The sequence below is a fragment of the Borostomias antarcticus genome (assembly GCF_949987555.1).
Source record: "Borostomias antarcticus genome assembly, chromosome: 4".
NCBI classification, from domain to species: Eukaryota; Metazoa; Chordata; class Actinopteri; order Stomiiformes; family Stomiidae; genus Borostomias; species Borostomias antarcticus.
The window spans coordinates 22,520,545-22,544,544 of NC_140237.1; the positions used below are offsets into that span (position 1 = coordinate 22,520,545).

Sequence of the window (24,000 nt, forward strand, 5' to 3'; positions counted from 1 at the left end):
TGCCTACCCCCCACTGGGACCACAAACTGCTCACGCTCAAAGGAGCACAAGCACATATAGGCACACACACACACACACACACACACACAGACACACACAAATGCACACGTACTGTACACACACACACACGCACACACACACACACACACACACACCACACACACACAGACACATGCACACACACAAATGCAAACGTACTGTACACACACACGTGCACACACACACACACCACACACACACACACACACACACACACACACACACACACGCTCTTCAGAGCTTTGCAAGTCCCCTATATCCAGACTTGCCCGCTGTCCTTTGAAGCAGTCTTCTCTGTGCCCTGGACTTGTAAGAGACTCTAACTCCTAGAGGGCCGCTGGAGAGGCCTGGTATCTGGATCTGAGGAGACGCAGGCAGCCCTGATAACAACAGATCTCCCTGCGCATTAATAATGGAGCACAGATAGCTACAGCAGCCCTGCGTGACGCGGGCGGGGTGCACAAGTTAACACAACAAGATAAGAATGAAATAATCAACCAGGGAGCTTCAAATGACAGACCGTTACCTCACCTAGTTGAGGTAATAATCACCAATAGCATCTCATTTCACACTGAAAACCACCTGGCTGAAGAGAGCGATTTATGAAAAGCGCTTCATGGCTGTGAAATGTCCCATTTCACCCACGGCTGGTCGTCTGGAGACCACAGGGGGAAACGCAGCGGGCTCTGCAGCTACTGACCGGTCATTATGCTCCATCTCCGGGAAGACACGCCATCCGTCGGTCACCTGTGTTCTTTTACCGCGCGCAAATGTTCCGCTCCGCTAAGCCGGTAACCGGGGCGATGCTTGGGTGATGTTTCGTATTCGTTTGGAGCCGACATAAACACTAGAGAGCGTCGCCTCGGGCGATTGGCTCTGCGGTCAGATGGCCAGGGTCAGGGGTCGCGGTGAGGCCGCGAAGTCCCGATATTTTAACTCTCAGGAGTCGCCGGGCCTCTTCTTCATACTGTCCTTTACATGCATACACACACACACACACACACACACACACACACACACACACACACATACACACACACACGCACGCACACACAAAATCACACACACACCAATCGATAGGCAACTCACAGGCAATCAGATGCCATTATTTGTGAAGTTCCAGTCCAGTTCACATGGGCTGATAAAGGAGGCGGCTATTGATTCAGCAGCCCTCTAGGAGAGAGCAATTTAAGCGACCGATGGGGCATAAAACAAACCGCCATGTTGGGACCAGAGCACCAGGATGACAGGGGGTGGAGGGAGAGGAGGAGGACGATATGTTTGCAAAGGCACAGAGGAGAGGGAAGAATGCTCTCTCCCTGTCTCTGAGGTCCAGAGGTGTATAAAAAAAAAATAGGATCCAGGGGCGGGGGGGGGGGGGTTCTTTATTCTGCCACACAGTGACACACACATTACACAGTGACGGCGGCACGGCACACGCATGCAACTTCCGGGGGCAAATTGTTTTCTGCATTTCACCCATCCAAGCTGTCCTCCTCCAGGGGCAGCCAGGAGCAGTGGGCATCCATCGTTCATGGTGCCCGGGGACCAAGTTCAAGTGCTCAGTCCAGGTCTTGGTCAGGGACCGGACTGAAGAGCATCTGTTCTTCCGCATGTTTTTCCTTTTGGGTTCTTTGGGAGGAAACCCTTGCAAACACGGGGAGTACATGCTAACTCCGCACAGAAAGGCCCAGCGACAAGCCACCATGTTGCTTGTGAGCGATTTTTGGGGTTCAGTCTCTTGTTTAAGGACACTTCGGCACAACGCCGGGAGCTGGGATGGAACCGGGGAAGGAGGAAGCCCACAGCCCGCTCTGATGAATGGAACTAGTTTGGCGAAGAGGCGTCTTTAATACACATCACCTTCTCATGCTCACTATGGCCACTCGATGAGATGTGTTCAAGATAAGACTGATGATGAAATGGGTGTTTGGACTGTGAAGTAATTGTGTTTATATTTGGCAGCCTGGGCCATGCCCATAGGTTAGTAGTCAGAGGCCTGGGAATTATGGGGTTGATCATGTGTGAAGCAAAGCAGACTGCTAGTTTACTCTACATTCTCTATCAGCCTGTTCTGCTAATTGCTTGTTGTGCTTAGTTATATGATTACCTTAAACATCATATTATAGACTACAGGGTAGGCAACATCTCTGTAACTATTTGTATACTCTACTGATAGTTATGTCTCTCCTATGAAGTATTTAGTTCATGTTTATTTCTCTGTATATGTTCTTAGCCAATAGACAAACATTTTCCAGGAGCTTGCTCGATTGTCTTGTTGAGAGAGGTCAGGGAAGAATTTTTACAGCTCATTTTTCTGGCCCCCCGGGAAAACTTTTTTTTTTTGCTTCCCTCTGGAATATATAGGGGTGGGACCTCTGTCCACCCCCCCCCCCCACCATTGCTCTCTGTAAAGCGCATTGTGTTGACTCTGTGTATGAAATGCGCTATACAAATAAAGTTTGATTTGATTTGCTAAATATTGCTCAATTTCCTCCATTACTGGCAGCCGCATTTGGAGATGTTTTCAGTACCTGTAGCTCCCCTGGTGTGAGTGAAATTTTCTGTATGCTTAACTGTACATCATATTATACCATCAAGATATATGTATGTGTGTATGTATGTGCATCTAAGCATACTGTATAGATCTTAGAAGGTTGCTCATGTCTATGAAATGTGACACAAACAGCCAATCACATGACAGCAATTTAATTATATTTGGGTCAAATGTGTTTGTGTGATGTGTGTTTGTGTGTGTGTGTGTATCTGTGGGAGAGAAAGAGGAGAGAGAGAGGGGAGAGAGAGAGAGACGGCAGCACACTGAAAGACAGAGGGAATGAGAAAAAGTAAAAGGATGACAGAGAGAGAGAGACTGAATGAGTGAGAGAGAGAAATAAAGAGAATGAAACACAGACTGCATGGGAGCACAATATTCTCTACTGCGTCTGCACCTCACCTTGTTAAACTCCTCCCACGAGTTGCTCCACGTCCAATAGTGTGCCTTGTATGGCCCCAGCCGCACCGCCATCATCTCGTTGCCGCGGTAATAGAAGATGGGCCTGTAGGGGTGTGAAATGGGATTGGTGAGCGAAAGCTGGATGCCTGTGATAACCAGCGCCTTAATCCAGACCCCCCACTGGCACGACTAGGGACACCACTTGGCACTTGGCAGCCCCCTCCATGCAATCTCCCCCCCCACACACACACACACACACCCCTCTTTAACCCCTCAAAGCAGAGATTTCCTCCTCAAACCCCATCCATACATGCAATATGCAGAGCTGTGTAACCTGTTGTTATGTGTGTGTAGGAAGTGTGTGTGTGTGTGTGTGCGCGCGCATGAGTGTGTGTGTGTGTGTGTGTGCGGTCATACCTGTTGATGAGTGTGTTGTTGGGGAGTGTGTGGGTGCGTGTGTGTGTGTGTGTGCGTGGGTGTGGTCATACCTGTTGATGAGTGTGTTGTTGGGGAGTGTGTGGGTGCGTGTGTGTGTGTGCGTGGGTGTGGTCGTACCTGTTGAGTGTGCTGTTGGGGTATGTGTGTGTGTATTTGTGTGTGTGTGTGTGTGTGTGTGTGTATGTGTGTGTGCGCGTGTGTGGTCGTACCTGTTGATGAGTGTGTTGTTGAGCAGGACGGGGGTGAGGTCCAGCCCGTCCAGGCCCCTGTCGTCGGGGGGGCTGAGGCCAGCCAGCGCCAGGCTGGTGGTGAACAGGTCCATCACGCTGGCCAGCTGGTGGCTCACCTAGACAGACGGACACAGGAGATTTGCACCATGTTCATAGATGATATGATGCTTTATTGGTTTGTCTGGTACTGAAGAATCAATAGCCGGAGAGGAAAGCAGTTTACCCGAGGCTGAATTATAGATCAGATTCAACATTTATTATTTATTATTCAACAGCATACAGATCTAGCGACGACAGACGACTCAGCCTCCAGCGTGGCATCTCTTTATAGTCGGTATCTATACATAGTTTCAGTCCAATGGCTAGAGTCCTCCAACTATGACCTTATACATCAGCTGTCATCAGTGCCCACATCAGTGGGCTCCTTATTATTATATATAAATAATATATACTTATATTATATAGCTGTACACTTGATCTTCACCAGATACTGACCGGTCACATGACCAACTGAGGCATGTCTATGGCCTTGTGCTCAGAATATTCGGGGCAGTCGTGACAGAAAAAAACCTTTTATCAATAGATAGATGGATCTCATTCCATCCTGAATCCATGAAGTGGAAAGGGAACTGACCCTGTGCCTGATATACTATAGCTTTACTGTAGCTGTGTTTGGTGTACATATAAACACATTGCACACACATTAGCATATTGTACACACACTGTATATACACACACTGTATATACACACACTGCACACCATTTTGTATTTTGCACTGTCCTGTCTGTGCACTGTCCCGTCTAGTCCTTGCACCTTGTCTAATGTTGTCTCCATCAGTGTTATGACCGACTGACCAGAACAAACTCCTAGTATGTGTAAAAACCTACTTGGCTATAAAACAGACTGATCCTGATAACAGAGGTGGTTCGATGACTGTTTCTGCCCGAGTCCTGAAGGTACTGTAGAGTTGAACTTTGCCTTGATGAATGACTAAATTAGAGAGGTCGTTTATAATCTCTAATTGCAGTATTAAAGCTTTGGAAAGTGAAGTGATCTGAGACTAGAGTAGAGAGAAAGCACTATACAGCCTGGTGACTCACTCTCTCTCACGCATGCACGCACGCACGCACGCACGCATACACACACACACACACACACACACACACACACACACACACACACACACACACACACACACACACACCAAGGCATCCCTCTCCATGCATGAAACCCAACAAGACAGCACAATGGCCCAGAGCACGCACACCCCTAAGAAAAAACTGCATTGAGTGTGTGTGTGTGTTTGTGTGAGTCTGTGTGAGTGTGCGTGTGTGTGTGTGTGTGTGTGCGTGTGTGTGTGTGTGTGCGTGTTTGTGTGTGCGTGTGTGTGAGTGTGTGTGTGTGTGTGTGTGTGTGTGTGTGTGTGCGTGTGCATGTGTGCGCGTATATTGGAGTCCTGATGATGCATTTCTTCAGTCTCCTCTCTAATCTGCGCTCGCAGGTTTATTCTAAAACGCTCTGTAAATTAGTGAGCGAAAAAGAACGAGTGAGAAAAAAGAGAAGAGAGAGAGAGAGAGAGAGGGAGGGAGGATGAGGCCTCGCGGTGTTATCGTCTTTACCCAGAGTCCCCGTGAAAAGCTTTATTTTATTTATAAACTTTGAACTATTTTCAGATAAAATGCCATTTTTTCGCTGTCATCCTTGATCTTCCGTTCCTTTCTCTCCTGAGCGGGGTGTTTGAGCGCCGAGCCACGCTCCCCATCAGATAGCGCTATCAGCCCCTAGCAGCTGGGACGCCATGTGCCGACGCGGCGCTATCGCCAGTCACCACGCGCGCACACACACACACACACACACACACACACACAGACAGACACCAGCTCCACGCCGCACAAATGAATTCCTTTTTCTCCCGCGGCCACAGCAGCAGCCGGAAAGGCCCGCAACACATTCCATTATCTACACGGCCAGGCTGATACACACACTCACGCACGCACACACACACACACACACACACACACACACACACACACACACACACACACACACACATACACACACACACACACACACACACACACACACACACACAGTAGAGAGAAAGAGATAGATGCACACACACAGCAGAGGGACAGAGAGAGAGAGAGAGATGCACACATGCACACACGCACACACACACACACACACACACACACACACACACAGACACAAAAACACACACACAAAAACACACACACAAACACACAAGGATGCACACATAGATGCCAAGATGGGAAAACGCACATGTACACATTGAGGCACTAATGTACACAAACACACACACACACATGGAAAATAGAGGATAAAGGACAAATCAAAGCACATAATTAATAAAACTGACTACCAGCTAGTCAACACACCAACACACACACACACACCAGCACACAACGTACACGTCCAGACACACACCATTTAAAGTGCCCGCGAGAAGAAGAGACCATTCCTTTATCTCCCATTTACTCCCATTTCCACTTTTATTCTCTCTCTCTCTTTTTCTTCATTTCTTTCTCTCCGTCTGCTTTTGTGTGTGTGTCTGTGTGTGTCGTGGAGACGGTTATCAGGCCTGGCAGACCTGCTATCCCTGTCCTAGCTCTCAGCTGCTCCGTCTTCCCACTGATAAACACCACAAGAGGGATTGTGACGGCAGCATTGGGGGGGACAGAGCACCCCCCCCTTCCCCCTCCCCCCCCCGCCACCATCCCCCTCACAACTCCTCCCCCCAGCCAGTCACCAGGGGAATGCTGGAGCCACGCCGGTCTCCCTCTCTCTACCTCTCCCTCTCTCCTCCTCTCTCTCTCTCCCTCCCTCTCTCCTCCTCTTTCTCTCTCTCTCCCCCTCTCTCTCTCCCCCTCTCTCTTTCTCTCCCTCTCTGTCTCTCTCACTCTCTCTGACACCCTGAATATTAACTCTCATCAGCACCATGCTCGGTGCAACACAGAGACTGCGACTGTTCCATCCCCGGGTCTGTGGAGGCATCCTGGACAGATCCAGACTAACACGGCAGAAAGAGATGAAACTCTGTCCAACAAAGACGGGATTCAGGGCCCCATCCTTCCTCCCTGTATGTCTAGAGATAAACACACACATATATGCACACAGACATACTGTATACACACACACACGCACGCACGCACACACACGCGCGCACACACACACACACACACACACACACACACACACACACACACACACACAACAAAGCAGCTTTATCATATGCTCACTTAGGAGTTTCTCCCATGTTCTCCTGCCCAATCCCAGACTAAAGCACCACACAGACAGCAGAGGTGTGTGTGTGTGTGTGTGTGTGTATGTGTGTATGCCCAGTCCCAGACAGCAGAGGCGTCTCAGCCATCATGCTGGCTCGCCCAACAGTAGTTAGTTCTCTCTCTCTCTCTCTCTCTTTCTCTCTCTCTCACAGAGACACACACACACAAACACACACACACACACACACACAAAGGCACACGCACACTGTCTGCCATAGCATCATACCAGCACACCAAAGACCTGCACACAAAATCAGTCTTCCAAACCCAGCTTTCCTAGCACCTATCCTCTCCGATCCTCTCCTCTCTCCTCCTCTCCTCTCCTCTCCCCTCCTCTCCTCCCCCCCAGACCCCATCCTTTATCCTGTGCGCCTGGCATATTCAGATACAGAAGTCCTCATTACGGCTCAATCCGACCTCGGCAAACACACAAACAGATTAGCCTTCCCGAGACGCTCCCAATCCTCCTCTCCCTCGCCACTCTGCAGCGCTATCAGGGCCCAGCACACCCCGGCCGGACGGGGCCGGGGGCGGGGCTTTGACTCTGGGGCCCGACGCCTCCGCTCGGCTACTCCGCAAATCCCCCCCGCCGTCACGGGCCCCGTGTCACAGCTGCCCCTAATACAATTAAAAGTCATTTGCAGAACGTACCGGCTTATAGGATCAGAGGTGTGTGTGTGTGTGTGTGGGGGGGGTCCGTCCACACACGATTACAGTGTGTGCATGTGGCGGGGTGGGGGGGGGGGGGTTGGGACCTTGCCACCTCAAAAGTATTTGGAGAGATGCACACACCACACACGCACGCACACACAGCACACACACAGATTACATCCACACAAAACGCTGTCTTTGCTTTCGGATGCTTTTGGCTTTGGAGTTTAGAGCCTTTTTTTGGTGGCTTTTGCAGCTGCATCACTTGAGGAGAGCGGGGCGGACGAACACCTGAGAACGCCCGCGGGGAAACAAGGACAGAAACGACGACGACGGAAAGTACGGTAGAGAGGGAGGATGGATTAACAGAAACAACCCGCTCTCTGAATCTCCGCCTGGCTGGCTACATGAAAGAGTACAGCTCCTCCTGCACTTCCTGTGATAGATGTATCACTTCAGGCTGCACTGCTGTGATTAAAACACTGGACAGCAGAGAGAGAGAGAGAGAGAGAGAGAGACAGAGAGAGATAGAGTGTGTATGAGAGAGAGAGAGAGAGAGAGAGAGAGAGGAGAAGGAAGTAGTTATTCTAAAGCTCTATTACCCACCGTGCCAGCTGGGATGTGTCCGGGCCACCAGGCGATGGCAGGCTCCCTCATGCCCCCCTCGAACGTAGTCTCCTTCCCACAGAGGAAGGGCCCGTTGCTGCCACCTCAGGACACACACGCACGCACACACACAAACACGCCCACATGCACACACACACACACACACACACATTCATGCACACAGAAACAAACAGAGCACACACTAAGCACCATGATAAACAGATTACTACTAACTTTCCTCTACTGTTATGCTGTATGAAAGACTGGCGAGGCATTTAAGTGCAGCAAACAAAGCAGTGGGCTCGTGAACACGCAGCACACATTCACATCCATCCACACTCGCATGTCGGCAGGACATGTGTGACAGCAGCATGGAATGGTATTAGTGCCTCAGTGTTCAGACTCCCGAGTCAGCCTCTGAACCAGTTTGTTTGGAGGATGTCACTTCCCATGAGGCGGGTCCTTCACCCTATTGGAGATGTAGGCAGTGGCTCTGATTGGTAGCGTCGGTTTTCGGCGCTGTTCTAGTGACCATTTTCAATTTTAGGTGACGAGTGGAGTGAGTGTCAAACCATCACAGCCTCCCTTCCTGGTTTCTTTGAGAGCTAGGGAGTTTGGAGTGAGGTGTGTGTGTGTGTGTGTGTGTGTGTAGACTTACTCTCGTTTGGGCCTGACATCACAGCAGCTCCATTGTCAGAGGTGAAGAAGACGAAAGTGTTCTTGTCAACGCCCAGTGTGCGGAGCCAGGCCAGGATCTGACCAATAGCATCGTCCAGTTCCATTACAGCGTCACCATACCTGCACCACGCAACCATTCAAAGTACACTCTACTTTACTGAGTGCTGATGGAGGTTGACACACACACAAACACACACACACACACACACACACATACAAACAAACACACACACACACTCAGACACACACAAAAACCAAACCGGGGCTCAAGCTCCCTGTGCTGCCCCATTACCCACTCCAGACACACACTCACACACACGCACACACGCACATGCATACGCACATGCACACACACACACATTTATCATGATTTCCCACACACAACATTACCATGATGCCTCACAGAAGGAGGTGGATAAAACTGGAATAAATGAGCTATTAACTCAGAAACATTTGGTATTTCGCTACATGGGTCAGACACTCTCCTGTTCATTAGAGGTGAATAGTTTGTGTGTGCATGTGTGTATGTGCGCGTGTGTGTGTGCATGTGTGTGTGTGTGTGCATGAGTGTGTGTGTGCATGTGTGTGTGTGAGCGTGTGTGTGTGCGTGTGTGTGTGTGTGTGTGTGTGCGCGTGTGTATGTGTGTGTGCGTTTGTGTGTGTGTGTTTGTGCGTGTGTGTGTATGTGTGTGTGGCTCCTCTCCCCAGCAGCACCTGGCCTGTACTGTTCAGGTTCCCACCACGTCTCTGTCAACAAACAGCTCATTTGGCATTCAGAAGGAGCAGGGTGCTCACTGAGGCCTGGTTATTCACCCGGCTGAGGAGAATACTAAGTGACTCCGTCTCAAATACGCTACGCATCTCCTGACGCCCCACTCCCTCATTTTAACCTAAGTGTGTGTGTGTGTGTGTGTGTGTGTGTGTGTGTGTGTGTGTGTGTGTAGTCTATCTATCCATCCCCCCCTCTCTCCCTCTCCCCCTCCCTCCCTCCCTCCTACCGTCCTCTCTGGCTCTTCCCCAGGAAGCGTTTGGAGGCGTAGACGGGGCTGTGCGTGGCGTCTGGTGCCCAGTAGAGGAGGAAGGGTCGGCGGGCCATGCTCTCGCGGAAGATGAAGTCCAGACCCTCCTAGATTCGGATAACTTTATTAGCACATCTGCATCCCCAAATTACAGCTGAAATTAGTCTAGGCAACTCCAGCGCCCCTATAGAACAGTGGCTAGTAAAGACGGGGTCTGAACCTAATGCCCATCTCCCACTAGTAAAGACGGGGTCTGGTCCTAATGCCCATCTCCCACTAGTAAAGACGGGGTCTGGACCTAATGCCCATCTCCCACTATTAAAGACAGAGTGGGTACCTAATGTCCATCTCCCACTTGTAAAGATGGGGACATAATGTCCATCTCCCACTCACCTCCAGGTAGATCTGAGTGAGGTTTGATTCCCCAGTCTTCTTATTAATCTGAAACTCCTCATAGTACCTGGAAAATGCAAACAATTAATCAATCAATCATTGATAAATAAAACAATCGACCAATCGTGAGGCTGTGACCTAGTTTCCTCATCCCTCAATGGAGCCACAGAACCAGTGACCAATCAGGCCCAAACAACACAGCCTGCCTCCCAGATTGGGATTTAAGGATGGAGTTTAGAGAAGCAGGTATAAAGTCAGAATGTGTGCGTGTCTGTGTGTGTATATGTGTGTGTGTGTGTATGTGTGTGTGTGAGGGGGCGGGGGGGGGGGGGGGGTGTTATGAGGTGGTGCTGAAGCGTGGCGCTGTGAGGAAGCCGTGTCGGGCGTCTCTCCCTCTCTCGCTCCACCTGTTCCAGGTGTCCACGCACGCCGTCGATGCAACCTGCTGTCTCCTGGGTGTGTGTGTGTGTGTGTGTGTGTGTGTGTCAAGGCTCAGGTATGCTGCGCTGATTTAACCCACCGCTGAGCACAAAAAGCGCCCGCCTGCTAGCGCCAACGACCCTGAATACACATATGGCTGTTCTGTTTCTTTCTTTCTTTCTTTCTTTCTTTCTTTCTTTCTTTCTTTCTTTCTTTCTTTCTTTCTTTCTTTCTTTCTTTCTAGATCTATCTATCTATCTATCTATCTATCTATATACACACGGCTGTTCTGGGGAAAATAAATGATCAGAAAATGGAATGCACAAGTGCAGCTGCAGAGAGGTATCTCTCTCTCTCTCTCTCTCTCTCTCCATCCAGAGTAGCAGCCAGCTGAGTAGCACACTGAGTCATGTCTTGCTGTATGTGTGTGTGTGTGTGTGTGTGTGTGTGTGTGTGTGTGTGTGTGTGTGTGTGTGTGTGTGTGTGATTGTGTTTGCATGCAAACTTACCTCCCCACCATTTCAGAGTTGTTGTAGACTGGTATATTGGGCCTGTCGGTGCTGTTGTAGGGACCAAAGTGGCAGTTTGGGGCTCCGAACCATTCATCAAAACCGTGCTGGAGAGGAAGGTGGTGAGGGCGGTGCCCGAGATGCCTTCAGGGAGAGAGAGGATAGGAGAGGGTGGACATTGGACACACAGAGTAAGGCCTCGTCCCACATCCATTACCAGATTTGTGGAAATCCAGCAGGACTTGACGGGTCTAAGAAATGTGTTAACACCTGATTGGGTGGTTGGAATTGCTGTACACTGTCCAATCCACTGAGATGTGCATAAGGCCGAGGGTTTGATTTAGGACAGATATGCGCGAGTATCACCCAAGCCCCCAGGACCAACTCTAGGCTGAGGCGATTTTTGTGTAGTGGCCAAGCTCAGTACTGCAAGTCAGGGGCCCAAAAATACTTTCCCCCATAGATATACATGGGGAAAGAAACAGCTGGGGAAATACAATTTAAAAAACAATCTGGGTAGCATTCAAGTCAGACACGATTTTGAATTGTGTGGTTTTACATCTTTGGATTCATTTTCAACCAAGAGCCTGAGTTTTACAGCTGTTTGTCCCCTATGTCTAAGGGACAAAGGGATAGGCAGGGCCAAGAACCATACTACTGCACTGGGCTATGGAAGTAGGAGTCATAGAAACTTTTGCAGCGTATGTGCTGGGTGAGCAACTTTCATTGGAATGAACGGGCGGGCATCTTTGAATGCCTCATCCAGAGTTTAATACACTGATATCGCCATAGAAACCCTTCACTCTGGATCGCTGTGAGGAAGAGATGAATGCTGCTACTTACCACTTGCCAACTATCTTGCTGATGTAACCCTTCTTCTTTAGGATCTGTGGTAACAGAATCTCTTCATTGGTGATCCCTCCCACGATTTCCTGGGGTGTGTAGGCTGAAACGTTGACACAAAATATGACAGCAACTTGTGAGAGAAACCTATATAAACCAATGAAAATGATTCCTTCAATCATAAGGACAGAGACCAAGACTGAGACAGAGAGATGGAGACAAAGATGGAGTGAGAGATGAAGGCAGAAAGACAGGTATACAGACAGACAGACAGACAGACAGACAGACAGACAGACAGACAGACAGACAGACAGACAGACAGACAGACAGACAGACAGACAGACAGACAGATAGATAGATAGCTAGATAGATAGATAGATAGATAGATAGATAGATAGATAGATAAAAAGAGAGAGAGGGCAAGAAAGAGAGAGAATGAAGGAAAATGTGTGTCTGTGTGTGTGTGTGTGTGTGTGTGTGTGTGTGTGTGTGTGTGTGTGTGTGTGTGTGTGTGTGTGTGTGTGTACCGTCTCTGGCATGGGCGTTGGTAGTATAGAATCCGTTACGGACTGGCAGTCTCCCGGTCAGAAGTGCAGCTCTGGCTGAAGGAACAAAAGCATGCTTATAGAACAACGCCACTGCCCCCCAAAAATTACCTTTATTTTACCAGGTTATTCCCACTCACATTAAGACAGGCTTGATGTACTGCATGTACGTCTATATTTATATAAGATCTTCCACAAAGAACATGCAAAGCGTTGACAGGATACTGGCATATTTACCAGATTTTGGATGTGGGTGCATTTTGTGTCCTGTCCTAAATGCAACCCGGAACCAAATATGATGTAGACAACTAAAACGGGGATTAAGGAAATGAGAATCTTATCCTGAGACCGGCTGATTATTAAGCTGTACCACCTCAGTGTTTGATTGTATTTCTAATTAACGCGCAGTGGCTGGATTTGGTAACACCTTCTCTGTGTTTTAAATAGAAATGGCCAAAGAGACAGGTTTCATGCACTAAGCTTCCTCCAGGCCCCCACATCACATACTCTGAAGATAAGTAAGTCTTATTTGCTTAAATATTAATTAGGGTAGATCTCTTTCGCATAACACATTTATTCAAATTCCTATAGTAGGTATAATTAGCATATTTCAATAGTGTATTATCGCTATTAGCATAATGAGTGGTCTTCCTCTATCGCGCTGGCACACTCAGCTAGGGTTTTGATTCATTCATCACATTGTTTCAGAAGGCTAAGGGATCCCTACACCTCAAGCAGTCTCACACCCAAATCCCCGCCTCCATCCAAGTTCTGTCAGTGTACAGTAGCCTAGTTCAGTTCAGTTTACTTTATTAGTACCCGTAGGTAGATTTGGTTTGCAGTAGAGTCATCCATACAACAACACAGACAGTAGACCAACATAATAGAAACATAATAGAAACTAGAAATGTTGCTCAGAGAGCACAGACCTCCGCCCTGAATGCATTTTGTGGCTCTGTGCATGCCAAAATTGAATGGGTTCTAAATTGGCCCATGTTCCACCCCTCCAACGACTTTCATGAAAAGCGGTAGTTTTTGCGTAATCCTAGTCCAAAAAAATGAATGGCGGTGAATGGCCGACCCAGCCATGTTTGGGCGGCTCGTGGATCTGCGCCATGATTTGTATCCATTCCAAAATGTAATGGGTTGTTAGTTGACCCATGCTACACCCCTACACTGAGTTTCATGAAAATCAGTCTCGTAGTTTTGCGTAAACCTGGTGTCAATAATGAATGGAGGTGAATGGCAAGCAATGCTTGGGCAGCTCAGGGCCCCGTCCCGTGATTTGGATCTGCTCCAAAATTTTATGAGCTCTAAGTTGGCCCATGCTACACCCCTCCACCGAGTGTCATGAAAATCAGTTAGGTAGTTTTTGCGTAATCATGCTAACAAACAAACAAAGCAAGAAACAGGTCATGAACCCGCCCATGATTCGGATCTTCTCCAAAATTGGCCCATGCTACATCCCTAGATAGAGTTTCATTAAAACTCTGGTCTGGTAGTTTTTGCCTAATCCTCCAAAAAAATGAATGGCGATGAATGGCTGGCCATGTTTGGGCGGCTCATGGACCCTGGACCATGATTTGGATCACTCCAGAATTTAATGGATTCTGAGGTGGCCCATGCTACACCCTGCCACGAGTTTCGTGAAAATCTGTGCAGTCGTTTTTGCGTAATGTCAATGTAATTTTATTTATATAGCACCATTCATACAAATCGATGTAGCATATAGTACTTTACATAAAGGAAGGATAAAAACAGAAATCATATAAACACAGTGAGAACAAATTGAAAAGAAACAATAAAAGGAAAAGCACTAAAAATTAAAAGAGCAGCACAATCCTGCTGACAGACGGACACTGTCGCTGGGGCAGAGGTAATAAAAGTAGTAAAAGTTGAAGTAAAATCATAACTAAAACCCCTAAAACCAAAAGATAATACAAAAGAAAGAAATCATCATCTGCAATGTGGCTATGATTTGTTCAATTTAGTGATGGCTGCTGGGGCAAAGCTAATTTTATGATGTTTTGTTCTGCACTTTGGGACTATAAACCTTCATGCAGAAGGAAGCTGGACTTTGTTGTGCAGAGGACCAGACTTGTCATTTAAAATGGAGCCAGTTATCCTCTGTAACTGTCGGGTGTACACGGACGCTGGGTCAAGCCGTTTTTTCAGTTTAAGGTTCTAAAGCCCTTCTTTGTTGAATGTTTGTGTATGCTGCACTCACAGGGTGAGCAGAGGGGGTTGGCTGTGTAGAAGTCAGGGAACAGCATGCCCTGGGTAGCCATGGTGTCCAGGTTGGGGGTCTCTTTGGAGGGATGGCCCAACACCCCCAGGTCCCCCCATCCCATCTGAGGATAACAATGAGCAATCTATCAATTGTGTATGAGTTATGATATGATATCTAGCCAAGAATGGGATGCACAGGTGAATGGGTTAGATTCTGTAACCAAAGCACCTCAAAATATAGCCTACATCTCTGATCCAACGACCTCCAACCCTGTTCACATCAGATAACCCAATCAAAAGAAAATTAAATCAAATCAAAAGTTAACTTACGTCATCCATGAGCATGATGATAATGTTTGGAGTCTCATTTAATGGATTCTCTGCTAGACAGCCACATATTAAACAGCAGAAGGGAATCAAAGTCTGAATAAGGAAAGCATCCATAGCAAAAGCAACAGAGCGAATGAGAGCAGAAGCAACAGAGCGAATGAGAGTCATGTGACATAAACGAGGAGGACTATTAAAGGTCGTTCTTGCTTTCAAATGTGTCGTGAGCGCAAAACTTCCGCATATTCAAGATCGACAAGACAATAATAGTTTTCTTTAAGATGTGGACGGGCGCTTGAAATGACAACAAATAAAGCAATTGCAATCATTAATTGACAGTGTAAAGTTAGTAAAGTTAGAAAAACAGCGATAGCTGAAAAGGTTCTGTCAGGAAGTGTTTACTGTAATCTAGTCACGTGACTCAGAGCAAACTCCAACATGGCGGTGTGTATTGCTGTCATCGCTAAGGAGGTAAGGATAATTCTGCTATCAATCCTATGAAATGCAGCGTTTATTACCCACACTCGTGTGTCCTTTGTGACTTCTAGTTTTGGTAACATATATCATGCTAGCCGGTTGCTAACCATGCTAGGCGATTTCCAATTTCTTTGTGAGTATGATACGATCCACTGTATGGCTGGTTTTGCACTTGCTAGCATACTTAGCTAGCTAGCTCAGGCACAGCTGTTATCGTAGTTGATAAATTAAATGTGATCGATGTATTTTTGATCGAATCTTTAGCTCTTGTTATCAGGCTGATAGCTCATTTCGCTACAAACCCATAATTGTTTCTAGAGTCAGCTATATTTTTGGCATAATTGAGTTGACTTTGTGTGAGTCACTTAAGGAAAGTGCAGTAGTGGGCTGGCTACATTAAGAAGGAGGTCATTCTGTCTATGATAGTTAGTTAGTAAGCTAGCTATTTAGCTAACAGTTATTTATTGGGCAGCTATCCGTTTTCAATTCAGGGTTTTGATGCTACTGTCTGTGTAGGAGTCTCTTAAATGAAACATGAAGTAACATTCTCTCCTGTCATACACAGAATTACCCCCTGTTCATCAAGAGTGTCCCGACACAGAATGAGCTGAAGTTCCACTATACCGTCCACACGTCTTTGGACGTGGTCGAGGAGAAGATCTCTGCTGTGGGAAAAGCTATGGCAGACCAGAGGGAGCTCTACCTTGGCCTGCTGTACCCCACAGAGGACTACAAAGTGTATCCTTCCATGGCCATCGCAGTGGGCGGGCCTTAGGGGGCCTGGCCCACCCCCAAAAATGATAGTGCCCCCCCACTGGCACCCATAGTTTGAAAATTAATTAATTGTTTTATTAATTATAGTATTTTTCAGTTAAATTAAAAATACTAACATAACTGCTGTGTGAGCAACAGCCTATCTCTGGCCGGAGGCCACACTTAAAAAGGAAGTTACGCCAATGTAGTGGTTACCGCACATGCAATTTCAGTTGGAAGTCGAGTCGAGCTGAGCTGTGTACTCCAGGCCATGCCAACTGTCATTCCAACCTATAGGCCTACCCTTGCCTTATCGTTGGGGACATCTACCGCAACGTGTGAAAACTCTTTTTCAGCTCTTATAAATGTTTTCTCTGAGCATCAGCATAGTATGTTGCACAAACACAAGGACACTCAGAAACACAAGGACACTCAGAAACACAAGGACACTCAGAAACTCCGCCTTCAACTTTACTGAGTCAGAGGGAACACGAGAGAGCTCAGTACAATTAGTATGCGTCAATGCTGCACAAATACAATAGCATATCATATTAGCTGTCTAAATATTTAAGAATACTTGTGACCCCTCACGCAGTTCATATCCCCCACTTAGACTGAGCCCTAGAGACGCATCTGCATCGTTCACTAGAGATACTACCAGGGCTGGATCAGTAGGCATAAGCCGTATCTCAGCCCAATAGCCCTTATGCCAGGGCTTTGAGTGAGTATACCACTGTGTTCCCATAGAGGTGTACTGTACGTGTGTAAAATCTGCATATGCTCAACTCCACCACTGTCTTTAGTGGTGTCACAGGGCTTCATCCTCAGTCATGGTTGTCAAAGAGAGACACATCGGGTCTCATTACTAGTCTTCTGATCCAAACTTCCAGTCACAGGTCAGATACTTCAACCACAGGCCCACTGATATGGTCACCAAGACTGGATGATCTGTTCCAAATCAACCCCAGCCCTGAAGCCTTTTCACCTTAGCCAGATCTGCCTTCTGATGGCTGGTTTGGGATTGTCACAGTGTTGCTAAAACTTGTCAATTCCCCTCAGATCTCCAAAGAGAAGAGAGAAGAAAAGAGAAGTGCATTGTTTTGCCTCTGTGTATGAAATGCGCCATACAAATAAAGTTGGATTTGATTTGAATTAGACCAGGGAAAGGGCTGAGTGGTTGATTTTGAATGTAGTGACTACTATTTCTGACAAACCCACAATGGAAACATTTGCAGTAAACACGTTAGTACATAGTGTCCTTCCTTGACTGGCACCAGATATGGCTATGTGACCAACTCCAAGGTGAAGTTTGTGATTGTTGTGGATTCATCCAACACATCATTACGAGACAATGAGATAAGAAGTGTAAGTCCACGTCAGTCACTATGCAAGGTTGTTTGATACAAATGATGCGAATGATTGACGATGTTGATGTTTTGACCGTGGCCTTTTTCGATTGGCACTAGGTAACTCAGTGGTTGCTATTCATTTCAGATGTTTCGAAAATTACATAACTCCTTCACCGATGTGATGTGCAACCCGTTCTACAATCCTGGAGACCCGATTCAGTCCAAGTAAGCTACACACCCATGTGTACGTTCACTTTGGTAATGCTGCAGTCTGGTCACACCATGTTTCTGTTCACTGTCTGATTGTTGGCACTTTTTCCTCAGGGCCTTCGATGGCATAGTGTCAGCAATGATGGTCCAAACATCCTGATATAGCCCAGCAGTCCTCTCTGAACTCCGATCTTTGTACATAACATCCTGAAACCTCCTACTTTACATGTTGCCTCTTGTCTGTTTAAAACCGTACTGTATAATACAATAAACACTGTTATCCAAAGCAACTTACAGTAATTGCATTTACTGTGGGAAAGGTCTGGGAAAGGTCAGTGTACTACTACTTGCCAAAACTCGCGTGCATCTCCTTTTTAAAACAAATGACTAAGAGCATAATCTAGTGCTGAAGGTAAAGTGAAGAATGAGAATCTAAAAATACAATAGGTGCTTAAGAGGGAGGATCCTGGTAGTACTTCTTGATTAACTGGATGTGAGCTGCTACAGGGAGCCAGTGTAGAGAACGGAGAAGGGAAGTTGTGTGGGAGAACTTGGGGTGGTTGAACACCAGGTCTGCGTTCTGAATCGCGTACTTCCATACTGTATAGTATGCCAAAAATGGATGTATGTCCCAATATATAGTATGTCACATGCAGTATGGCAAAAATACCAGGATGTCCTACTACATCCGATCTTATTTTGCCGTATGCAAGCCAGCACACTTTTCTGGCTACTCTGACCCACAATCCTGTGCTCAGCGGAAATTGTCACATGTGCAAATCGCGCCGGAGGCCTTTTGATGAATCCCAGTTGTGGACAAATGTCGCTTCATGGACAGCGACAGATGTGGTCAAATTTCAAGGTGCAATGTTATGATGAGACCGTCACATTAGTATGTCCCAATTGGATGCATACAGTGTGCAAATGACATAGAAGTATGCCATTCGGAATGCAGCCCAGGCGAGCAGCAGCTTTCTGGACATGTTCCAGGGGTTTAATGGCTGACACTGGGGCCCCAGCAAGGAGGGAGTTGCAGTAGTCCAGGTGGGAGATGACCAAGGGCCTGGATGAGCACCTGCGCCGTTTCGTCAGTGAGGAAAGGGCGAATCCTCCTGATGTTGTAGAGCAGGAATCTGCAAGAGCGTGTAACATGCCCAACTACTGAGGAGGCATTATACCAAGGGAAATATATTTTATTTATTCATTTTGAAAGCAAAAATCACAAATCAAATCAGCATTACCATTTACTCTGATAACAGTCACTCAGAACTCACAACCAATCAATATCCACCTCAGCTTGTAGGCAGGGATGGGTAGATGAGAAGTATACGACAAGAAAAAGCATACTGCTGAAATCAGTCACATTGAACATCCAGGCCTATTCACATGCTCATTACTCACAAGAAAATCGAAAATAAATTGCAGACCTTTGGCACGATGATGTGACATGTACATGTAACAAGCAGACCCAGACAGGGCTTGTCCATTTCTCCCAGTCAGGAGGAGGGGAACCAGTATGTACCATAGCCAAGACTTCTGCCTAGTAGCAAACCACCTTATGGAGACTGCTGTCCAGGTGGAATCAATGAATGGTGTAGCTTAAAAAAAAAAAAGACTGCTTTTCTCTCCGCTTCAACATGCATAGAAAACACTCTGAACAGAGAGGATCTTGTCCCTCCACATGTCTCTTGTTGGTATCGTACACACACACAGCTGGATGTCTGTCTGTCCGTGTGCATCAGCGCTGCTGTGGGTACAGGTGCCCGCTGGGCCCTGGCCCTGAGCCATCCGAGGGCGGGGTGATGAGGAGGAGGCACGGGTGGCGTTTCGGGGGCTGCTCGCGGTACTCCAGGGGACCCCAGTGTCTCTTCCCCGCTGGGGGGCCATAGTAAGGGTGGGGGATCACCGGCCTGGTCGTCTGGTACCTGAACCGGCCCTGGAAGCCCCCGTTGTACCTGGGGGGGCGGAAGCCCCTGCCCCTGGGCCGGCCGCCTCGCTGGCCCCCCCTGTCTGTGGAGCTGATGCCAGGCATGTTGGTCCTCTTAGGCAGCACCTGCGGGGTCGAAGGTCACAATCAATGACACTGACAGACATGAGGCGCCAAAGCAACTGTCCAGTGCTCTAATTCTACTCACCTTGATCACTCTGCCTCTGAACATTGTCTCGTCCAAGCTAATGGCAGTCTGTACCGAGTCCCTATCTGAGAACTCGATATAGGCAAACCTGGAAGAGAGAACACGCCTAAAGCAATAGCAAAATGTATCTGGTGTACTGTACACGTCAATAAATATACTGTACCGTTAAAGACAATTAGCATATTTTTTGCGTTGTGACAATGTTACGCTGCGTCCATGTGACGCTGGGTTAACTCACCCTTTAGGATGGCCAGAGTACCTGTCGCAGAGGATTGTCACCCTGTTGACCTGACCACAATTGTTGAAATGGATCTCTAGTTCATCTGCTGTGGATCCATAGTCAACCTGGAATATTAAAATGGAAGAATTTTTTTTTTTTTTTTTTTTTTAACACACACACCCTGGTAGACCACGCTGACCTCACATTCGGTTGAACTTGACATGACGTGAAACGAACCATGAGCACAGAGGACAGTCTTTTAGACCAAGCTACCCCAAGCGACCATAAAGCATCATGTGATTATTGCATGCAAGATGAATTACGACATTAAGACATCAATGCACGATGGGACGAACGGGTTCTCTTACGTTGCCCACATAGACAGATCTGTTGTCAGCGTCCATCCGCTCCTCGTGGGTCATGGCATAGATCAGACCTGCAGGTTGGCACAGCAGAGGACAGCCATAATCACAAAGCAGAAGTTCTGCCTGCCAGCGAAAAGCCTAGACATCACCCATAGAGATTTTAGGGACTTCTTCTTTAGTCTATCGACAGATGGCTGGGTTCCAATAGTAAGCAGACATACTATTTGCTTTAACAGGACCATCTGCTGTATTAAAGATGCCATGAAAACAAATATGCATTTTTTTCCATTTTGGATCACATCCTTGGTCATAGTGTGTGCCTATTTAACAATATGCCCCCCCCCCCCCCCCCCCCGCCCCCAAAAAAAATCACAATTCCAGTTTTGTTGTAATGTTATATGAAATCCTATGATTTTTTTTCTTCCTGTAAAACAAAATCTCCCGAGTGCTTACGTCAGCAATGCAAGAGCAAGGTCAACCAATAATCTCATAACATCAATGCTATCTGTCTATCGAATCTGTCTAAAGTTGTTATAACCCGCCAACTTGCCAACGTTCCAATCAAATTTCTTTAAATATTATGTCCCGTCCCTATAGCCTGTTTGAGTCGGAAATACGTCAAACTACAGAAGTTAGATGATCTGAACATCCGTTTCAGCTGGACTTCAATTGAACTATCCCACACTGCTTTCTATTCAAAGAGGGTCAGACAGTTGACGTCACTGGTTTCACTGGTTCGCCGGTCAGGTTATCGCTTCCACCCTCACTTGCCCATGCTGGGTTTGATCTCGGGGTCCTCTGACTTGCCAATGTCACAAACACCACCACCAGCTATGCCACTGAAAAGTTAGCGATTCCACAGCGCAGGTGGGCTGTATTTACGCTGAGTAAGGACTATCTCGGTTAGAGATGCGCCCTGAGAACAAGCCTTTGGCAGAGAGGGCGGGACTCTTTGCCCCTCGCCGGCTACCGATGAGGCACCTGAGAGCCGGGTCGGAGTGGTGATGCTGTGCTGCCACGCAGACAGCTGGCTGGAGACTCACCTGCTTGACTGACCGGCTGTCTAGCTGACTGGCTGGCTGTCTGGCTTACTTGCTGGTGTCCCACCTGCCTGGGTGTTAATTCTGAAGAGAAGTAGCTGGCTGGCTGGCTTGCTGGTGTCTGCCTGGGTGTTGATGCTGAAGAGAAGCTGACTGACTGGCTGGCTGGCTGTTTGGCTTGCTCGCTGGCGTCTCACCTGGCTGGCTGGTGTCTCACCTGCCTGGCTGTTGATGCTGCAGAGGAGCTGTGTCTCTGCCGCCTCACTCTGCTGCTGCTCCCTGATCCTGTCGGCCTCCTCCTCCATCTCCATCTCCATCACACGCGCCTTGATGGCTGCTATCTCCTGGGGAAGCAAAGTGACAATATTACCCCGTCTGAATACTCTGAAAATGCACCTGTCCTTCCGTTCTCTCTGCCTGGATGTGACAGTATACAGACCCGTAAGACCTAAAAATGCAGCCTTTCATTGAACGTTAAAATGACCTAGAAACAACCTTCCCTCATCCCCTCCCTGAGGTAACCTTCCCCCAACCTCCCCTTAACCTTCCCCCGACCTCACCTCGAGGTAATAATCTGAGGTAACCTTCCCTCAATCTTACCTTGAGGTAATAATCTCTGATCGAACATGATTGGATAGGTGAAAGCATTTGCCCCTCTATGCAGCTGTTACCAATCCAACCTGATCTGATCAGAGATTATAGTAACACACGTCATATTAAGGGATATGTCCTGCCTGATTCAGTGAGTAGTGATTGATGGATGGATGGAACTTTCTCACATAGGCCTAGTCCACATGGTGAACCAATTCTATAGCCTATATTTCATTTCAAACCTTTATTTATACTCGTGAAGCACTGAGGTTTCCCTCATTTACAAATATGACGAGTTTACACAGACACAAATCAAATCAACAAAACAAATGCAACTCACAATAATAATCATTATTATTATTATTATTATTATTAAAAACAGTTACAGGTTGAAATGCATAGATCTAGAGCCATGGACTCCGTGACTGAGGGAAGGACCAGTCTGTTGTAACGTATTCCAAGTGTAAGGAGCATCAAGCAGCCCTCCCAAGTTTTAAATTAAACAAACTAGGCGTGCATCATATAAACAAGGCGTAGCCTACACCACGTATTGAATCCATTATGCTTGCTTGACCCTACTCTGTTCCACAGTCCTTCAGGGTGTATCCGTTCTAGGCTACTTGATGCTGACAATCGTGGATGTGTAGGCTATTGCGCAACATATGGACCACTCTAGCGCAGGCGCGCCTGATGAGACCCATGCAGAAGCCATGCCAGCAAACTAATAATAAAGCCTACAGTAGGCTATGAATACAGATGGAATGTAAAGGTTAACCGGTAGAGCAATGCACGTAGTCCGATATTCGAAAATATCAAATGGTCTTAGCCAGTGGTGAATGAGGATCTTCGGGTCAGACAGATTACAATTGAACTGATACGCACACGATTAAAAACCCTATCAGCATACCGCATTCTATCGAAAAAACACACAATAACAAAAAATATATATCTCACGCACCGGGTCCTCTGTATAGTGATCCCCGGTGCCGGTGGGCTCGCCCTGTGTGTAGCAGACCATGTCCTGTGTTTGTTCCGCCGCCATATTCCGCGTTCAGATTTCACACATGCCTCTTCTGACTAGGTGGGGTAGGCTACCAATCTCCCTTTGTCGCTCCACACCAGCCCGGACTCAGCGTAGTCGATGTAGGCTATCCCGCAACAGCCAATATTCACGACGTTAGGCTAGTAAAACAAGATTGGGATTCCGCCTGTCGAGCTTTCAAAGGAAGACAATAGGCTACCCGGCGTAGCAGCCACCCCCCTCGTCCAAAATAGGGGAGCCAGACACCTGTCTGTCAAAAATGACGCTGATTAGGCGATTGATCACCAGTGAATTGGCTCGACCCTTTGACTAATTAACTGATAGTCCACGAAGCGTTTGCAGCTCGAATTTGATAGAATAGTAATCTTTGTTATTTAATTCGAATTACTTAACCTTCATGTAGCAAGGATCTTGTGGTTCCTTTCATAATTTCTCAAAATGTAGGCTAACGTTAGGCCTAAATGTAACGTTTTATGTAGCCCTAATGCTATAGGTATATGCTACAATATGTAACCTATAAACAGACGACACCATCTCACTTGATGTTCTAGTGATTCTGTGCAAGGTGCATAGGCCTAATATTTCCTTTACAAGTAGGCCCTTTGGATCATTGCAGAGGTAAAATAATT

General features: G+C 47.3%; 3 protein-coding genes across 3 annotated transcripts in view; 1 reads left to right on the forward strand and 2 right to left on the reverse strand.

The window, feature by feature from the left end:
* galns (galactosamine (N-acetyl)-6-sulfatase) overlaps window positions 1–15,306 on the reverse strand; it is a gene marked incomplete at its 5' end in the record, with an annotated part of 22,894 nt that extends 7,588 nt beyond the window's left edge. The window contains 11 exons of the mRNA XM_084437116.1: window positions 2,996–3,098; window positions 3,643–3,779; window positions 8,227–8,330; window positions 8,885–9,024; window positions 9,903–10,030; window positions 10,317–10,383; window positions 11,246–11,389; window positions 12,089–12,191; window positions 12,616–12,690; window positions 14,861–14,984; window positions 15,193–15,306. Of these exons, the coding sequence (XP_084293242.1) occupies window positions 2,996–3,098; window positions 3,643–3,779; window positions 8,227–8,330; window positions 8,885–9,024; window positions 9,903–10,030; window positions 10,317–10,383; window positions 11,246–11,389; window positions 12,089–12,191; window positions 12,616–12,690; window positions 14,861–14,984; window positions 15,193–15,306 (1,239 nt within the window). The remainder of the gene's footprint in view (window positions 1–2,995; window positions 3,099–3,642; window positions 3,780–8,226; window positions 8,331–8,884; window positions 9,025–9,902; window positions 10,031–10,316; window positions 10,384–11,245; window positions 11,390–12,088; window positions 12,192–12,615; window positions 12,691–14,860; window positions 14,985–15,192) is intronic.
* A 257-nt stretch (window positions 15,307–15,563) lies between these two features.
* On the forward strand, window positions 15,564–18,241 carry trappc2l (trafficking protein particle complex subunit 2L). Its single transcript, XM_084436653.1, has 5 exons — window positions 15,564–15,660; window positions 16,232–16,404; window positions 17,697–17,784; window positions 17,914–17,993; window positions 18,093–18,241. The coding sequence occupies exons 1-5, from the start codon at window positions 15,628–15,630 to the stop codon at window positions 18,136–18,138; spliced, it is 420 nt and encodes a 139-aa protein (XP_084292779.1). The 5' UTR covers window positions 15,564–15,627; the 3' UTR covers window positions 18,139–18,241.
* Window positions 18,242–19,716: 1,475 nt separating this feature from the next.
* Window positions 19,717–23,371, reverse strand: pabpn1l (PABPN1 like, cytoplasmic; the record flags this gene model as incomplete). The annotated part of the gene is made up of 6 exons (XM_084437386.1): window positions 19,717–20,031; window positions 20,114–20,201; window positions 20,352–20,458; window positions 20,702–20,769; window positions 21,956–22,082; window positions 23,288–23,371. 6 exons carry the CDS (start codon window positions 23,369–23,371, stop codon window positions 19,717–19,719), a joined length of 789 nt encoding a protein of 262 aa, XP_084293512.1.
* Between the last annotated feature and the right edge of the window lie 629 nt (window positions 23,372–24,000).

What these genes read in the sequence shown, in the direction of transcription:
- trappc2l (XM_084436653.1), top strand. Translation starts at nt 15,628, where the DNA reads ATGGCGGTGTGTATTGCTGTCATCGCTAAGGAG. An exon ending in TTGCTGTCATCGCTAAGGAG is followed by an intron (nt 15,661 to 16,231) that starts GTAAGGATAATT and finishes TGTCATACACAG; the next exon opens with AATTACCCCCTGTTCATCAA. An exon ending in CCCACAGAGGACTACAAAGT is followed by an intron (nt 16,405 to 17,696) that starts GTATCCTTCCAT and finishes GACTGGCACCAG; the next exon opens with ATATGGCTATGTGACCAACT.